This window comes from Aspergillus stella-maris (genome assembly GCF_047715825.1).
Source record: "Aspergillus stella-maris strain CBS 113639 unplaced genomic scaffold BDV14scaffold_3, whole genome shotgun sequence".
Classification (NCBI taxonomy): domain Eukaryota; kingdom Fungi; phylum Ascomycota; class Eurotiomycetes; order Eurotiales; family Aspergillaceae; genus Aspergillus; species Aspergillus stella-maris.
The window spans coordinates 987,567-1,003,047 of NW_027396797.1; the positions used below are offsets into that span (position 1 = coordinate 987,567).

At 50.9% G+C, this 15,481-nt stretch overlaps 6 protein-coding genes across 6 annotated transcripts; 2 read left to right on the plus strand and 4 right to left on the minus strand.

Annotated features, from left to right (window-relative positions):
- Positions 1–134: 134 nt before the first annotated feature.
- On the minus strand, positions 135–3,743 carry BDV14DRAFT_209159 (terpenoid cyclases/protein prenyltransferase alpha-alpha toroid; the record flags this gene model as incomplete). Its single annotated transcript, XM_073775580.1, has 6 exons — positions 135–693; positions 767–1,136; positions 1,175–1,385; positions 1,447–1,680; positions 1,823–2,578; positions 2,622–3,743. The coding sequence occupies 6 exons, from the start codon at positions 3,741–3,743 to the stop codon at positions 219–221; spliced, it is 3,168 nt and encodes a 1,055-aa protein (XP_073633124.1). The 3' UTR covers positions 135–218.
- A 245-nt stretch (positions 3,744–3,988) lies between these two features.
- Positions 3,989–5,583, plus strand: BDV14DRAFT_187046 (cytochrome P450; the record flags this gene model as incomplete). The annotated part of the gene is made up of 4 exons (XM_073770907.1): positions 3,989–4,130; positions 4,163–5,023; positions 5,085–5,351; positions 5,435–5,583. The coding sequence occupies 4 exons, from the start codon at positions 3,989–3,991 to the stop codon at positions 5,581–5,583; spliced, it is 1,419 nt and encodes a 472-aa protein (XP_073633125.1).
- Positions 5,584–6,655: 1,072 nt separating this feature from the next.
- Positions 6,656–8,074, minus strand: BDV14DRAFT_195691 (uncharacterized protein; the record flags this gene model as incomplete). The annotated part of the gene is made up of 4 exons (XM_073772272.1): positions 6,656–6,787; positions 6,836–7,471; positions 7,521–7,659; positions 7,713–8,074. The coding sequence occupies 4 exons, from the start codon at positions 8,072–8,074 to the stop codon at positions 6,656–6,658; spliced, it is 1,269 nt and encodes a 422-aa protein (XP_073633126.1).
- A 261-nt stretch (positions 8,075–8,335) lies between these two features.
- On the minus strand, positions 8,336–9,604 carry BDV14DRAFT_70660 (uncharacterized protein). Its single transcript, XM_073777328.1, has one exon. The coding sequence runs from the start codon at positions 9,473–9,475 to the stop codon at positions 8,513–8,515; it is 963 nt and encodes a 320-aa protein (XP_073633127.1). The 5' UTR covers positions 9,476–9,604; the 3' UTR covers positions 8,336–8,512.
- On the plus strand, positions 9,552–10,764 carry BDV14DRAFT_164491 (Yae1 family protein). The gene has a single exon (XM_073767188.1). The coding sequence runs from the start codon at positions 9,733–9,735 to the stop codon at positions 10,561–10,563; it is 831 nt and encodes a 276-aa protein (XP_073633128.1). The 5' UTR covers positions 9,552–9,732; the 3' UTR covers positions 10,564–10,764.
- Positions 10,765–12,009: 1,245 nt separating this feature from the next.
- BDV14DRAFT_195694 (uncharacterized protein) lies at positions 12,010–13,782 on the minus strand (the record flags this gene model as incomplete). The annotated part of the gene is made up of 1 exon (XM_073772273.1): positions 12,010–13,782. One exon carries the CDS (start codon positions 13,780–13,782, stop codon positions 12,010–12,012), a length of 1,773 nt encoding a protein of 590 aa, XP_073633129.1.
- Between the last annotated feature and the right edge of the window lie 1,699 nt (positions 13,783–15,481).

Genomic DNA, 15,481 nt, shown 5'->3' on the forward strand with positions numbered 1-15,481 from the left:
AATAAAAAATTGAAAGCTTGGAGACACAAATCGAGATGTCTATTGAGCACAAGCCCAATCTAGCCAGCTTCACCATCTCCATGCGTCTCATCCAGAGCATGCAGTTCCCTCAAAATGGTAGGCCATACCCCAGCCCTCGCCTTGCACACCAACCACCAGTCCCCGGCTGCGTCCCTTCCCATTATTCTCAGCAGATTTCTCGTCGGATACCCCTCACATTACATGGCATAATTCATCAAGGATGGCCGACCTGGTGGAGTAACTGGCTTCCTCGGCAATATTTGCCAGGGGAGAGAAGAAGATGCCGATAAAACAGCCGCAGAAAAGTCTAGCTCGAACAACCTCACTGCATGCAGGTTTGTGGAGGAGAGAAAGAAAAGATTTGACGGGCCAACCAAGAACGGGGTGTAAAGGGGCGATTTGCGTTGGATGGCGGCCATGGCCTGGATCTGGTCACTTGTTCTGTGCGCTTTGAGGTCTCGCCGGAGGTTAGATGCGATGTAGGTGAGGTCGTGTGCGGCTAGCGTTCGATCAGCACGAAGAAGGCTGTAGACCGAAAGTATTGCATTGCTGACGTATGAGGTGGGTGTGGGTTGTGGGAGGATGGTGTAGGGGAGAATACTCAAGATGCCCATGAGATTCATGACCATGATGATGCGGTTTGGAGAAGCATTGAATGCCTTGACCATGGTTCTAACCCACCAGGCCAAGGATGATATTGCCCTCGCTGAGGAAGTCTGATCTGTCGTCAGGATCGCTAATCGACTCAAGCTCAAGTATGGCGGTCTTTTGCATGCGACGCACATAGTTTCCCGGTAACCTGATGACATGTTCGTTGAGCCTCCGAAACCAAAGAAGCTCGCAGACAAGGCGGAGCCCGAAGATCACAAGGCCTAGTCCATTGAGGACGCTCTGGTAAAGAGTGTAGTTCCGGGCTAAACTCGGGTCATTTCCTAACGCAAACAGAGGATCTTTTTCAAATGGCACAAATGTAGGCACTGCAGCTTCCCTACCGTCAAGAACAGACGTCCAGGCTTTGAGGAATGCAGCGACTGAAAACGCATCAAATAACGTGTGTAAATGCGTGATAGTAACAAACGTACCATCCTCAAAGTGTACAAAACGTTTATAAACAGCTGTGGGATGTCAGAGTGGATCCAGCCCTCGATTGAACCTGGAGCCTGCGGGTGTCGTAGTAGAGGTGCGAATTCTGATGGAGAGGGAAACAGACCGCACCGATCATCATTCAACGTTCCTGATTGCGGTATACGCGAGGCGAGCGCGTGATCCCGGGTATTCATGTCATATCTGATACTGGTAAAGCAAAATGCAGGTCGATCTGCAGAATATTCTGCCGGGATATGATATTCAAGCCTGCCAGAGCTCTTTCTTAGGAAATCAGTGTGCTAGATCTCGTGCCCTGGGTCAAACTGGGCGAGAACATACATTGCGGCGAAGACGAGCTCCAAGCTGCCCCCAGTTGTTTATCTCCATCAAACGGGAGAGTGAAGCCTCGAGTTTCGACGCATCTAGGACATGATCGAAGCGGAGGATGAGATCGAAGACGAAGCAGCCTAAATGGCGCATATCATCCCAGAAGCGAAGAGGAATTATACGGTCGGTAGGGACTGTTTCTGGTTGTTTGCGCCATTGGGAGATAAAAGGAATTGGCATTGCAGACTGTACTGCAAAGTAGGAGAGTAAGTAACTAAGTGGACTTTATGGCCTGGAGATAGCGACCCAGAGCCATCAAGGGAAAGTAGTGGCGGTAGTAATCATAACCCAAGTAGAAGTGGTTGGGGAATCCTGTGCCCGTGTAAACTTCCTCCGTCCACGTCCCTTCTTTCTCCTGCGACAACACCAAGTACCCAATCCCACCCTGGATGGCCTCGTCGGTGACCGGCAGATGAGCAAGTAAACCCATCAAGGCCCAGGCTGTCTGTGATGCGGTTGATGGTTGCTTTTGCTGGCAGTCACAAACCTCTGCCTGTTTGTACGACAGCAGCGACTCCCCCCAACCTCCGTCGTCGTTCTGCTTTGCCTTTATCCACTGCAACCCCGGTCGCACGAGCTCGCCAATACGATCCACCAGTACGTTCTCCCCGTCCTTTTCCTCTTTAACAAAGTGAGCCATCCCGCAGAGTGCATGACTTGTTCCATAGATATAATTGCATCCCACCGACCGAACCCAGGGTCCCTCCTGCCTCTGCGTCGCTGCAAGATAATCAATCCCACGCATGCATGATTTCCGGAGCGCCGGAATTGGATTACCATTTGGACTGGCTGTCCTAGAGGCAATCTTGATCATCAGTCCAAATGCTTCCAGGATCCGCCCGGTAATATCAGGGCACGACTCGTCACAGAGGCTGTCCATGTCACTGAACGGAATCTTGTTCAACCAGAGCCTATCATTCTCTACATCGAATGCCGCCCATCCGCCATCGGGATTTTGCATTCCGATAATCCAATGAGCCGCTGAGAGGACCGATTTCGATGTGACAGATCCGGGATCATGCTTCAGCTGGGCCAGATTAATCGCCGCCGTGTCGTCCACGTCCGGATACCAGGTGTTGTGATACTCGAAACTGAAGCCCCCCAGGGGCGAGGTTTGGTCGATAAACTCTCCAGTCCCCCTTGGGATGGAGTAACTGGCGATCTTTGATCCATTTGATTGCCCGGTCAATCACTTCACGATGCTGATTTTGGTGCGGGACGACCTTGACATTGATGTCGCACAACCCGATCGACATCAGCGCTGTGTCCCATACAGGAGAGACACACGCTTGGATTCGCTTTCCGCCATCTGTGTCCTTCCATGCAAAGTCCTCTAGTGCCTGGATCCCAAGACGAACCGGTTCGTCATCCACCTTGTATCCCTCCAGCACAAAAGCAAAAATACTTGCGTGCATTGGCGGGAATATTCCAGCCCAGTCCCCGGTTGGCTCTTGTCGCTCCAAGATCCACGCTAGACATCGTCTTCTAGCGTATGGTCTGAGAAGCGGAAGGGAGCGAAGACCGTTGGCGTAGTAAAGCAGCTTGTCCACACAGCTAAATGCCAGCTCCGTGATTTCTCCCTTCCAGGCCATGTCCCAAAGAGCTGAGCGGTAGGGAACATCCTTGACCGAGGCGTCCACCCATAGCTCGTCCAGATAATCATTTCTATCCGATCGCCCATTCGGTAGCGCATACACCGGGCGATGGTGACAAATGATCAGCAGAGGAGCAATAGTGCCTCGTGCCCAGGATGCAAATTTGTTTATGTTGATTAGTGAAATAGAAGGAAGCAGGACCAATTCGACCGGAAGCTCCGGGATAGAGCTCCAAGGGAAAAGCCCGAACATGGCCAGGAATATGCGTGTAAAGACACGAACTTGTGCAACACCACCTGATTCCACAATGAATTGGCGTGCGCGTTGCATCTCAGGCATATCCCTGCTCGTCCCAAGCATCTTTAGCGCAAGGTACGCTTCCGTGGTGGTTGAAACATCGCCTGGATACGCTGGCGCGAGTCCCCAAGACCCGTCGCTGCTTTGACTGGACAAAAGATGGCGAGTATATGCTGGTCCATCAAACTGGATGTCTAGCCCAAGCGCTTGACGGAGGAAGATGTATTCCGCTGTGATTGTGACATTGGATTTCAGTTCGCCGCACCAATGCCCGTCGTCATGCACCTTGGAAATAGCCCAATCTGTGGCGCGCTTGACGGTCAGATCGGCCTGGGAAGGAAGTTCTTTGAAAACCATTTTGCTCGATATACCTATTCCTACATGGACGGTACCGCGGCCGTATTTATCGCTACCTGTTCAGCTGCTTGCTGAACAAGGAAGCCCATGTCTAATAACAACCGATTGTGCTACGTCCGAAACGACAACATCATGCAAGTTCGGCAAGCTCTTAGAAATAGTACGACCCACTTCAATCCTACATAACACTATAGCGGCATCCCTATCTCACATGCGAAATCCGAGCTCGAGATATCAAGAACGCGATGAGCCCAATCAATGACTTTGTCCATCTGCTTGTCGGTATCATAGTCTTCTTTCTCGGTCAAAGGCTGTACCAAGCACATCGATACTCTAAATTAAGCCACTACCACGACTGCAAGCCCGCAGCAAGCGAAAAAAGCAAGCGTTTCCGCTTTGACTCTCTCGGCATCGCAAAGCCATCGAATTCGGTTTCCACATTCAGAACAGAACACTTCTACCTTACCTTAACACACTCTTTCAAGACTGCAGCGAGACTTATACCTCCTACATTCTCGGCCACCGCTTTATCTTCACCTGCAATGCTGAAAACATAAAGCATATTCTCTTCAAGGGCCTCCCGGACTTTGACAGCTCGCCGCTGAGGAAACATATGTTTGAATGTGTGACGCCGCATGGGATCTTTACGCTAGATGGTGACAAGTGGAAAAGGAGCCGGGAGGAATTGAGAGTGAGGCTTTCAAACCCGAAGAAGATTGTGGACTTGAACATATGCGAGCATCTATTTCAGTCCTTTTGTAGTCTGGTTCCTGAGAACGGGCAGGTCTTCAATATCCAGGACCAAGTCTTTGCGCTCTCACTTGATGTCCAGACCTCCTTATTCCTAGGCGAATGCGTCGATGCTTTGAGCCTAACCCAGGCTTCTGAAAAGAAGCAGTTCGTAGATGATATCTTCCTCGTCAAGGATAGAATCGTGAGCGACGGATTCCGAGGTCCACTTCGGCACCTCTTCAGCAAGCGAGCCTTTCTACAGGCTTGCAAGCGGATGCAAGAGTATGTGGACGCTTACGCTGTAAAGGCGGTTGGAGCAGCAGAATCAGCAAAGGAGGATAGACGCCTGTTTACCGACCAGGTCCTGAGTATCCTCCTTGCGAATGATAGCATGGGGACGACGCTCTCTGGTCTTTTCTTTGCCTTGTCTCAGGATGAGCGCGTCGTCAGGAAACTACGTGAGAGCGTCCTGAGCACTCTCGGGATGAAACCGCCAGAATGGAAGGACCTTGCGACGCTGCATTACGTGCGGTGGTGTATCAACGAAGGTAAGTACCCATGGTTCATGTCTACGTTTTGCCTAGGTAGTAATACCAGTCAATGCCACAGCCCTCCGCCTCTACCCACCCGCCACCGTCAACGCTCGCCTCGCAAACAAACACACTACCCTACCAACAGGCGGCGGCCCTGACAAGGCATCCCCTGTCTTCGTCCAAAAAGGCGATATCATCGTTTTCTCAACCTGGGCTCGGCACCGTCTGGGCACTGACTTTGGAGACAATCCAGAAAAATTCTACCCGGAGCGCTGGGAGGGTCTTAATACAGACATGCCGGGGTTTATACCGTTCAACAAGGGGCCGAGGATCTGTCCGGGTCGTACGTACTATGTTTGATCTCTTTACTTGATGCTATCAAAGCCATGAAAAGTAAATGCTAATACGCTCTTCCTCGATATCCAGAAAACCACGCCATGGCGATCCTTACGTACATGGTCGCCCGCACATTCCAGACTTACTCGCGAGTAGAGAACTATAATACGCAGCCGTGGATGGAGAGGATTAGCATGACGCTTGAGAATGACAATGGTGTTTTTGTGGGACTCTGCTAGATACATCTTATCGTCTTTGTCCTGTAGCAGCACCGACAAAGTAAGTAGACGGCAAAAGGAGAAAGGAGGAGAAATGCCCATGACATTAATACAATCTTCCCAGTCTCAAGTAGATCGCTTATAGCCCGGAAAGACCATCTAGACATAACCTATATACTCCGACAGCATCCATCTCCCGTACCGCCCTTTATTAAGTGCGCCATGGTCTATGGACGAATCCACGCGGTGAGCAGGGTTATCTTCCGAGCGTCCGACTCGCCACTGGCCGTTAACGTTAATTTCCGCTCTAGACTCGCTTTCCTCACCACTGCCCTGCCAGAGCAGGCTGTTCGAGACAGCATTTGATATTGCTAGGTTTACAGGTGAGATTGCGTCCTCTACTAATTTAGTTGTCTGATAGACCATAGCCCAGTCAGGCGGGATTACCCATGTGCTGTCCCGGACGACCCATCACGTTTGCGTGCGTCTGTCTCCAAAGCAGAGGACTGTGCCCTTTGGCAGGGCTACGGCCATGGTCAATTGATTTTTCTCTGGTATGACCTGGTATAGAATAAGTGATGGGACCAAGCCAGGATAATCGATAATGTGACCGAATCTCCATAGAGAGCTGTATGGACCATGGCCGAATGCTGGACTGGACGGCAGGCTGGGTGAGATGGAAGATACGTGCTCTGAGCTGCAGTCCTAGACTTGTACCTGATTGCAGATTCGGATAGTCCTTTTCATGAGTATGACCATGGCCGGCTCCGTCGATTTCGGCGTAATATAACTACCTGCCATGCTACCCGCACTACTAGATACCTTGTTTTTGTACAGGAAACCTTGGCTCAGGTGCCTTTTCATCGCGTATGCTATGGTGGACACAGCTTGTGCACTCAATATTGAAATAGGCATTAGCTGCTTTGCATAAGATAGATAGAAAGAAAGATCAAACAGTCAAAATCAACGCTATTCTTTTATCTTGTACTCGCCACGCCCCAACAGAAATATATATTTGTGGTGCCTAGTAAAACGACCATTTCCAACACCTCGCAATGCTTAACAAGGGAGAAGAAGATGCTAAAGATAGCAATCAATAGGTTCCTCTCCGCCTAGCCTCCTTAGAGACATCCTCTGGACTTCCTTGACGCTGTATAGTGATGCGCCTCCCCTTGGTGACCTTGTTAGCATGGGTGTCAAATACTCGAGGCCGTTTGGCAGTATGCTAATCGCCGTTAGACAGAATCTATATGCAAGAGCCAGAGAAACAAACCTGCGCTGGTGTAATCAAGGCTAGCTCCGCCTGCTGCCGTAAAGACAACACCACCTGCTCTGCGTAGATGTCTCTAGCCCAGTCACAGATCATATCCATGATCAAGAGAAGTTGAAGTGCCGAGTCGTGCCGAAGAATACATCCATGCCAGAGGTCAATTACCCGCTGCTTGACTTTAAGTTTCGTCCCCACAAACTTGAAGGGTAAACTTACTATCCGGGCTCGATCAGGAACACATCCGTAAACCCTCCACTCATCTCCCTGGTTCGCTAGAAACCAAACGAGCGGAGTCAACGACGTCAGACTCGCAACCTCCAACCCTCTCTGAACATTCAGCATTGTCCGAATTGGAAACGCCGTCTGCCGCTCGATAGACCCAAACCCCACGCTGTTCTTTTCGGATTTTGCCTCGAGGACGAGAAATGGGAAGCACATATCGATGTCTCCTTTCACAACCGTCGCGGGGGTATCAGGGTTCTCGGAAAGTAGGTCGTCCAATTTACCGGCCCGTCGAACCCCAATAACGCGGTCTGGTTTGTGCCGTGCGAGTTTGCGGTCTCGGATTTCTTGCATTGTTCTGTCGACGACTGTGCAGTTTACTTTTGTTGTAAAGAAGCGTTGGGAAGACGGTTCTGGCTGTAACAGATTAGATCAATGTTCAAGTAGAGTATGGAAGCCCTCTTACCAGCAGTTTGGCTCTCACAATCTCATCACACCGACAGAGGCTTCTCGCCGACCGTCTTTCTTGCAGCTTCTCAGCCGCCAGCGAACAAGACGGCAAGGCCTGTAAATACGAACGCCACCGACACTTCGAGCATACATGACTTGATCAATTAGCTTCAGCCCGCCCCAAGAAATTCAAGCTTCAGAAACGTACCACTCCAAATCCGCCTCAAACCTCTCCAAAATCAAATGTTCCGTCTTCATCCTCCAAGTCTCCTCATTATCCTGGCTTTCGCGCAGCCGATAAGCCTGGTTAACGAGGTTATCAACGCGACTATGCATGCGCCAAACATGTAGTGTGCGAGAGTTGTCCTCTTCCACCTCCAGACCAGCCTGTGCCTGGTAGTATTCGTCAAACCGGATCTTCTCAGCGTCTCTCACGAGCCCAAAGATAGAAGTGTACGTTTTTGGCCATTGGTGTGGGCGCGTCGGACCCTCGAATTGGATGTTGTAGTTGCGGATCAGGGCGCGTTGGCCTTGTGAGGTTAGTTTTTTTGTGGTTGGATTGCGACGCATTGTGGTGGTAATTGTTGTTGTGATAATTGAGGGGTGCGAGATGAATACCGCATTGTTTTAAACGTTGTAGGACGCACTGAGGTCATGGTTCTTGGTTCGTTGTGGTGTTTCATATCTGAGTTGGTTGGGTGAGGTGTTTGTCGAAGGATCGAGGACAGCGCGTATCGCTGCAGGAGTTTGAGTCAACATGAGCACCTTCCACCAATATCTAAACTGGGAGTGAGTGGTATCTAGCCGCCGCCCTGGTTTCTATTCTTGATAATTTGAAACATGAACTGAGTTTTGTCTAGGTATGTAGTCCGCATATGTACGATTCTCTCACCAAGGTTCCTTTTGATAGCAGCAGGAAGGTTTGGGACGAGGACACGATTGCAGATCTCAAAATCTAGATAATCATAATACAGTAGGATTTTGCCGCTACCTGGGAAGCCACTTTGACTATTCATTATCATCTTCAAAGTCTTCCCGTAGCTCCCGTAGCCGATCATTAAGTCCACTGCCAAATGCTTCCCAGAGCAGTTCGTTCAATTCGAGCTGTTCCTTAACGGCCTGATCCAAAAGAAGCCTCGCATATCCCCTATGCAGCCTCGCCGCCCATTTCGGGATTGTTTTCTGACGGCTTAAATCTCCTTCGTCAGGCACAATCTGATAGTCATGGGCCGATGCGAATCTGAAATCTATAAACAGCCCCTCGTCCTCTCGCCCCGGAATAAAGTACGGCCCTTTGACTGTGAATTCATGGCGCCCTCCAGACATTAGCCGCCACGGATACCTCCACCTTGCGATCTTCTCGAAGAATAGTCGTGGCCCCTTTGGCATCTTCCATGATACTAGCAGGCCGTAAGGATTGTAGTCATCTAGATTTTCGAAATCAATATGCTTGGGCGGGCGCTCCACTGTCAAGGTGCCGTGGAGCAGGCGACGGTTGTTTTGCCCCGGCAGCATCAAAGCAGGGTCAGAGATTGGGCTGAAGCCTTCATTCGATGTGCCCAGGTCTCCGGGCTGGAACCCGCGTCCTAAAAAGCAGCCGATAATGCTTCCTTCCCAGCTTATCAGCGTGCTGTTAAAAAACACGGTAGCCCACTCTACCAGATGGACCGAGTTTATCAGGACCCGAGTCATTTCATCATCTTGGAGGGTTTCTCGCATGCCAGGCCTTATCCATTCGGGTCGCACCCAGTCATAAAAACGAACACGGGCAGAGTAAATGTCGACGTGTGGGGTGTGCTGTGTAGACCAGTCCCTGGGGAAGCGAAGAGCGCTGCTGCATGTTGTCACGTTAACTGGAAGGGCAGGATATTTTGCTTCCAAGTCGCTCAGCTTGCGGTCAATGGCCCATACTCCCAGCGCGGAAGGGGTAAGAATAAAAAGCGCGCGACGGAATCGGGCGGCCATTAGCATGAGGGAACTTGATCAATCCTGGCAGTAGTTGTCGCTAGATGGGAATCAAAGGACGATGGCCGGGGAACATCACATCTCCACTATTTAAAGGTGCTTTGACATTTGATGGCCTGAGGCGGCGGGGCTGATCGACGGGGGCCAAATCGGATCAATTGCGAAGAGGCGGACTGTCTGTTCATCCGCAGGAACTAGACCGCTAAATTGCTAACGAAATGCGGCAAATCAATTGAGCATTTGAGCTCTGTTATCGGTTAACCATGTGCTTGTTTGACCGTCCCGCAGTGGAAATGGTTCAGACTGACAGCGTGGACCCACGGCTCCATCTCGAACCCAAATTCATCCGCGCCGCGACTGCCAATTTCTCTCCCGCACACTCCCACCACCACCAAGCCAACATTGCCAACACTGCCAACATGTCCGCCCCCGACTCCTCCCTCGACGACATCTTCGGCTCCTCCCCTCCCCACTCTCAATCACAGACACTCCCGGCTCAGTCAAACACCTCCATCGAGCCATCCGACCTACCCCTCCTCCGCCGCCAACACGTTACAGCCGGCTACCGCGACGGCATCTCCGCCTCCAAAGCCGACCATGTCCAGCATGGTTTCGACGCCGGGTTTCCCGTGGGTGCGCAGCTAGGTATGCGTGCGGGAACAATCATAGGCATTATTGAGGGAATATTGCGGGGTTACGAGAGTTCACCATCGGCGGCGGGGGTCAGAAAGCCCGTCAAGCCAAACTCAACTTCGGCGAACGCAAATAAGGAAGCGGATGAAGCGAAACGCGCAAAACGAGATGAAGTACTTGCTATATACCGAAAGGCCATTAAGGAGTTGAACGTCCAGGCTGTTTTCGCAGATGTGGATGGCGGGGAGTTACAAGACAAGACAAAAGAGGAGAAGCCAGAGACTCAGCTCGCAAAAAAGGGCGACGCTGTTCTTGCTGGCTGGGAAAGAAAGGTCGATGTCGCTGCTTGGGAGGGTATAATGGATGTCCTCGAGGACAAGAGCGACGACGGAAAGGTCGACTCTGAGACCAAAGGCAACGAAGGGGTTGCTGTGACTGGGGACACTGCTGGTCAGAGCTGAAGGACTGTCTTACACCGTTTACACTCCACCATCTCCAGAGGCGAACCTCTCCTCTCAGCGCGGGTCTCAATTCTCACTGCCTCGAGTACAGCCAAAAATTTCTTCTGCAGGCGCATTCCTCATGCAAGCCATCGAGTCGCCGTCGCAGCAACCTCGCCTCCCGCATCGCGGGTCGGGGAACCCAGTCCGGAACTCTGATCATGATCGGCCACCAGTGCACATCCACGCAAGGAAGCTCTTGCCTGAAGAAGCTGGACTGCGCCGCGTCGTGAACCGTTCCTATCCCTGGCCCTTGCTGGTGGCAGCTTCAGCCGAAGAGTTTCGATGGCGGAATTTATCATTGTTCAGCAGCAAAGGGGGAGCCACATACGTACTGTGTAGGTAACCCGGGAACAGGGACGGTGCGCTCTGGCACCAGGATCGAATTTATTGTCCATTGGCACATACGAGGGATCCTCATTCATTGAGCCATATCCGGCCAATAGAATCAGGGAACAAAATGGACACAATCTAGGTACAAAACCTAGATCTTGGATAGTCAAGGGCTCATCAATCATCAACAGCAAGAATAATTAAATTGAACACAGTGTCTCAAAAGAGAAGGCCCTCTCTACCCAGTAAATTTACCCTACCTTGTAGAACCCAGGGCTGGAAGGGATATTAATTTAAGGTAGTTACCTACCCTACCGCCGGAACAAAGGGGCATCAAAACAAACCCAGCCAACCCGCCAAACAAACTCGCGCTCAGGTACTTCTTTTTGAACATCCAAGTCATAGACTCAAAGTTAATTGTGTCGGGTAGCATTGAAAAAAGTACGAGTACGTGGACGGCATGTCTGTGCGAGGGTTTGGATACGTACGCTCGAGGATGAGGCGGGGTGGCAGAGGCACTGTAGCAGTCCGAAATTCCAGTCCCGGGATTTCGCCTCAGATCTGAACTAATTTGGAAATCGTACTTTGGAACTTCTACAGTTGAAACCGTTGAGATGTGATATATCAATCGTTGTTGTCCTAGGACATATATAGGAAGGAAATATGGAGTATGGAGTTATTCCATTGACACGATAGGGTAAGGAAATAGATGAGTCATAGGCAATACTCTTTCGGGACTTGTGTGCATAACAATGAAAATCGAGAGACTGTGGGTGTGTGAGAGATGATAGATAGAGAAAAGAGAGAGAGGCAAGGCATATGGGCCTATCATAAGAGAGTGTTGCATCGAGTCTTGTGGCGAGTCATGGATCTCATTTGGCATAAGAGATGTCCAGCGCCGGAGTCATAAGTCATGTTTCACCACCAACTCCATAATAGATCATAAGACATTAGGTCGAAATTAAAGAAAGTGTACTGTCGTCTGACATAGTTTCAGCGAATGCAGTGTGCCGCGAGGCGAACCGTGAACCATAACAACGCCGTCCCAAACTTTTCGTAGAACAAACAGCAACATTACATCCCCTTGCGAGGTCGCGGGGGCGAGATATCCCCGTGGCACCCAAGAACTCGTAAGGATTCCCAGAGTCGCTTGTACAGCGGTGGACGGGAGAGGGCGAGGCTGTGATGGATGGCTCTATCGGATCGCTCTTCCCGACAAAAGGTACACATCTTCTCTCGCTCTGTAGAGAGGGAGACTCCTGGACTTGTGGAGCGTTGGCGACGGCGAGACTTGGCCTGCATTGCTGCTGCTGCAGTGGAACGATCGATGCCGTAGGTGTGCGATTTTGTGCTGTTGCAGCGTGATCGAGGAGGTACCAAGGAGGTAGTCGATGGAGCAACTAGGCGCAGAGTTTGGTGGGTAGTCGGTCGCAGGATGTCTTTCCCTAACCTTGTCGGAACAGTCCTCATGGGGCTTTGACAACGGCTGTTTGGAGGCGGATCGGGCATCGTGGGAAATTTTTCCAGTGCAGAGTTTGTGTGATTGCCATTGTTCTGAAGCTTCGGTGTTGACTTTGCAACTCGTAGTTGAACTCGACTGCGAACCTTCTTCAATGTGTCCATCCCTCGGCGAAGAGACCTGGGATCGTCTTCGTTTTCAGAGTCTGATTCCCACACTGACTGTTCAGGCATTTCGGATGTGGATGTGGAAGGTCGTTCTCTTGTTGAGGATGTTTTTGGCTGACGCTCGGTTGAAGGTGATGGTGGTCCTGGACTAGGTACTGGGCTAGGACAGTCATTGGCCGGAATGAACAAGGCTTGGTCAAAGTGAGACCGATGAGGTTCCAAGGTGACGGGGTTAATAAGGCTAGGAGGTGAGATCATAGAAGGCTCTATGACGAGACGGTTGGGTGGCTGTTTTTTTGTAGGGTGAGAAGTGCTAGGGCGTGGAACGGCTGGGAGGGATGGTAGGGGCTTGCCCCGTAGGGATGATACATCATAGCCTTTCTGGGGCATTGTGATTGTATCTGAAGAGGCGTCTGGCTCTGTAGGCAACGTTGTCTGAGATGCACTCGCAGGAGGATATAGATTTGTGCTGTTTGCAGGACGGTTTTTCAGTTGAAATAGCTTTTCGGTGGCTTTCACGACTGGGTCAGGATATATAGGAGCGGAGTAGTTGGAAGAGAATGAGCTGCTTGGTGTAAGGTCTGGGGTTGCCTCTGTTTGCGAGTCTCCCCACTGCTGGGCCCCGGCCTGCTGCAAGCCTAGTCGGTGTTCTATTTCAACCACCGAGAGTGTTGACCGGTCGATATTGGACTGGGATTTGATCGGACGAGGGGTGGCGGTTGGAATTGACAGATCTGTTTCAGTTTTCACGGACACCATAGAGTAGAGTTCCTTTTGTCTAGCATTGCGCGAGCCCTGGTGGCAAGATACCCAGCTTTCAGTATCCTTCAAAGAGTGCTCGAGGTAGAATGGATCGGGGTTGGTCTCGTCAAGAAAGTCCGAGGGCCGTGGAGGATAAAAGGATGAAGCGCGCTTCTTTTGCGGCGAGGGTGTTGGCGGCAGGCCTACGGTGGTTTGCGATCTGTTCCGGCTCTTGGGAGCGTTCAATCCGCCGGGAGGACGAGGATATCCGTTAGCCATGGGCCGTGTGTTGAGTGGTGATAGTTGGAGATAGGGCTCGGGGCAGGGGACAACAACAGCAACAACAAGGACATGGATGGAGCAAGAGGGAACGAGGAATGAGCAGAGGGCAGCGGGGGTGAACAGGGAGCAGTTTATAGACGAGGAAGGCGAGCTCTTGCACCAGCCAAAGAGAGCCGCCGACGCATGCCAATGCGGCATTGTGTAAACAAAGATGCTCGCACAGACAGCAGGGCCTTACATGATCTCCTTCCCCAGGGATGGTCGAGGCTGCTGCAAGGCCATTGAGGGCCGCTGCAAGGAGACGCCAGCGCTCCTCTTCGGAAGAAAATCCGCGCTCTTTCCTGATTCTTAAAATGCTTCCCAGTATTGGGTGTGGCTCCCTTGGATGTGGAATACTCGGTGCAACTTGAAGGTATTCAATAGCCCAAGTTCTTCAACCTACAGAACAGAGACGAAAACTGAAATTTAGTTAATATTCAATCGGCTTATGGATCAATTCCAGGAAACCATCTCACCAGTCCGGACCTGGACAAGGATAAGCTGCAGCCATCATGCAAATGTGCTGCAAGATCGGCTGTGATCGCCCTTTGTGAACCAGGAAGTACACACGCGAGAAAGTACCACGCTGAGACGTACTTGTGTTCTGCCTCCTATATACCCAAAGAGACCAATGTGAGAGGTCAGACACCGCACAATCCTATTGTCCGGTGGCCTCTGCCGGTCATTGAAGCTTGTTGGCCTCCAGGAAGTGAGGATGCGACCCGCATTCCCATGTCCATTCCGGTTGCTGTGATACACTCAAGCAGTCACCACTCTGAGAAAAATCTTCACAATACACCCAACCAGCTTGCTTTTGTTTGCTCCAAATCTAAAATCTGACCTCTCGTGAACCCTCTTGATCCTTCACCGCGGACATTTTTAAGTCGTCTGGCGCCTGATGCATCGAATCTTGAATCACCTACCAATTAGCGTCCAAAATCTATGTACGACAGCAGCAATTCAATTCAGCTCCAGCGATTCCAGCAGTCTGGCTCAGCTGTCGCCATGGTCTACCCTGGTAGTCTTTCGGCCTATATCATGATCTACGAGTCAGCTCCTGCATAAGCTCGACCAAGGCCAGCAGCGAGCTAGTGCGGTCTCCAGCAATAGTAAAGCAGCATCAAGTCAGGGAACGTGTGCTTCAGAGTCCAGACCCAGCAGTTCCTTGGGGAGACCGAGGTGCGTCATCCGCATTCTTCAGCCTGCAGGTGTTTATGACGGTTATCGACATGCACTGTCCATCGGTTTTGCTTACCTGCATGGGATCGACTCGATGCATAGAGCAGAATAGTTTGACTCGGTACTTTTTTCAGAGTCAGAACTTACAAACAGTATTCTGCACTATTACTGAGCTCTTCATGAGAATAGATGTCTCGAACGATCGATATGGATATCTCACCCCGCGCTGACAGCGCACAAGCCGAGATCATGACAGGCGCCAATATGCCAGTCATTGTGCTACCTAATTACCTGTTTACAGACATGTGCGGTGAGTACCGACTGGATGATCGGTGGTACCGGGTTCCTGGGTATCCCAGATTTCAAGCTTCGTCTCGATCAGTGTATAGCAAATCACATGGATCTCGTCGATATGGCGTTGCACAAATCCCAACGACAAGGCGAACACCTGCGGGCGAATGAGAAGCAATAGACTCATATCCAATGTACGAGACGGACATAAGACTCCGTTTATAGGCATCAACATTTAGTCTACCGAGTCAGTCAGCGGATCGGGCACTTCCATCGGGGGTTTTCTTGTCTCTCACAAGACTCGCAGTGGTACCTCATTCCAGGAACTACTAGCGATTAGCGAAGCATCATCACTGCCAATTCGCATATAAAAACAAACTACCGTGAC

Coding starts and splice junctions, on each gene's coding strand:
- BDV14DRAFT_70660 (XM_073777328.1), bottom strand. CDS start 9,475: ATGCTAATGGCCGCCCGATTCCGTCGCGCGCTTTTTATTCTTACCCCT.
- BDV14DRAFT_164491 (XM_073767188.1), top strand. CDS start 9,733: ATGTGCTTGTTTGACCGTCCCGCAGTGGAAATGGTTCAGACTGACAGC.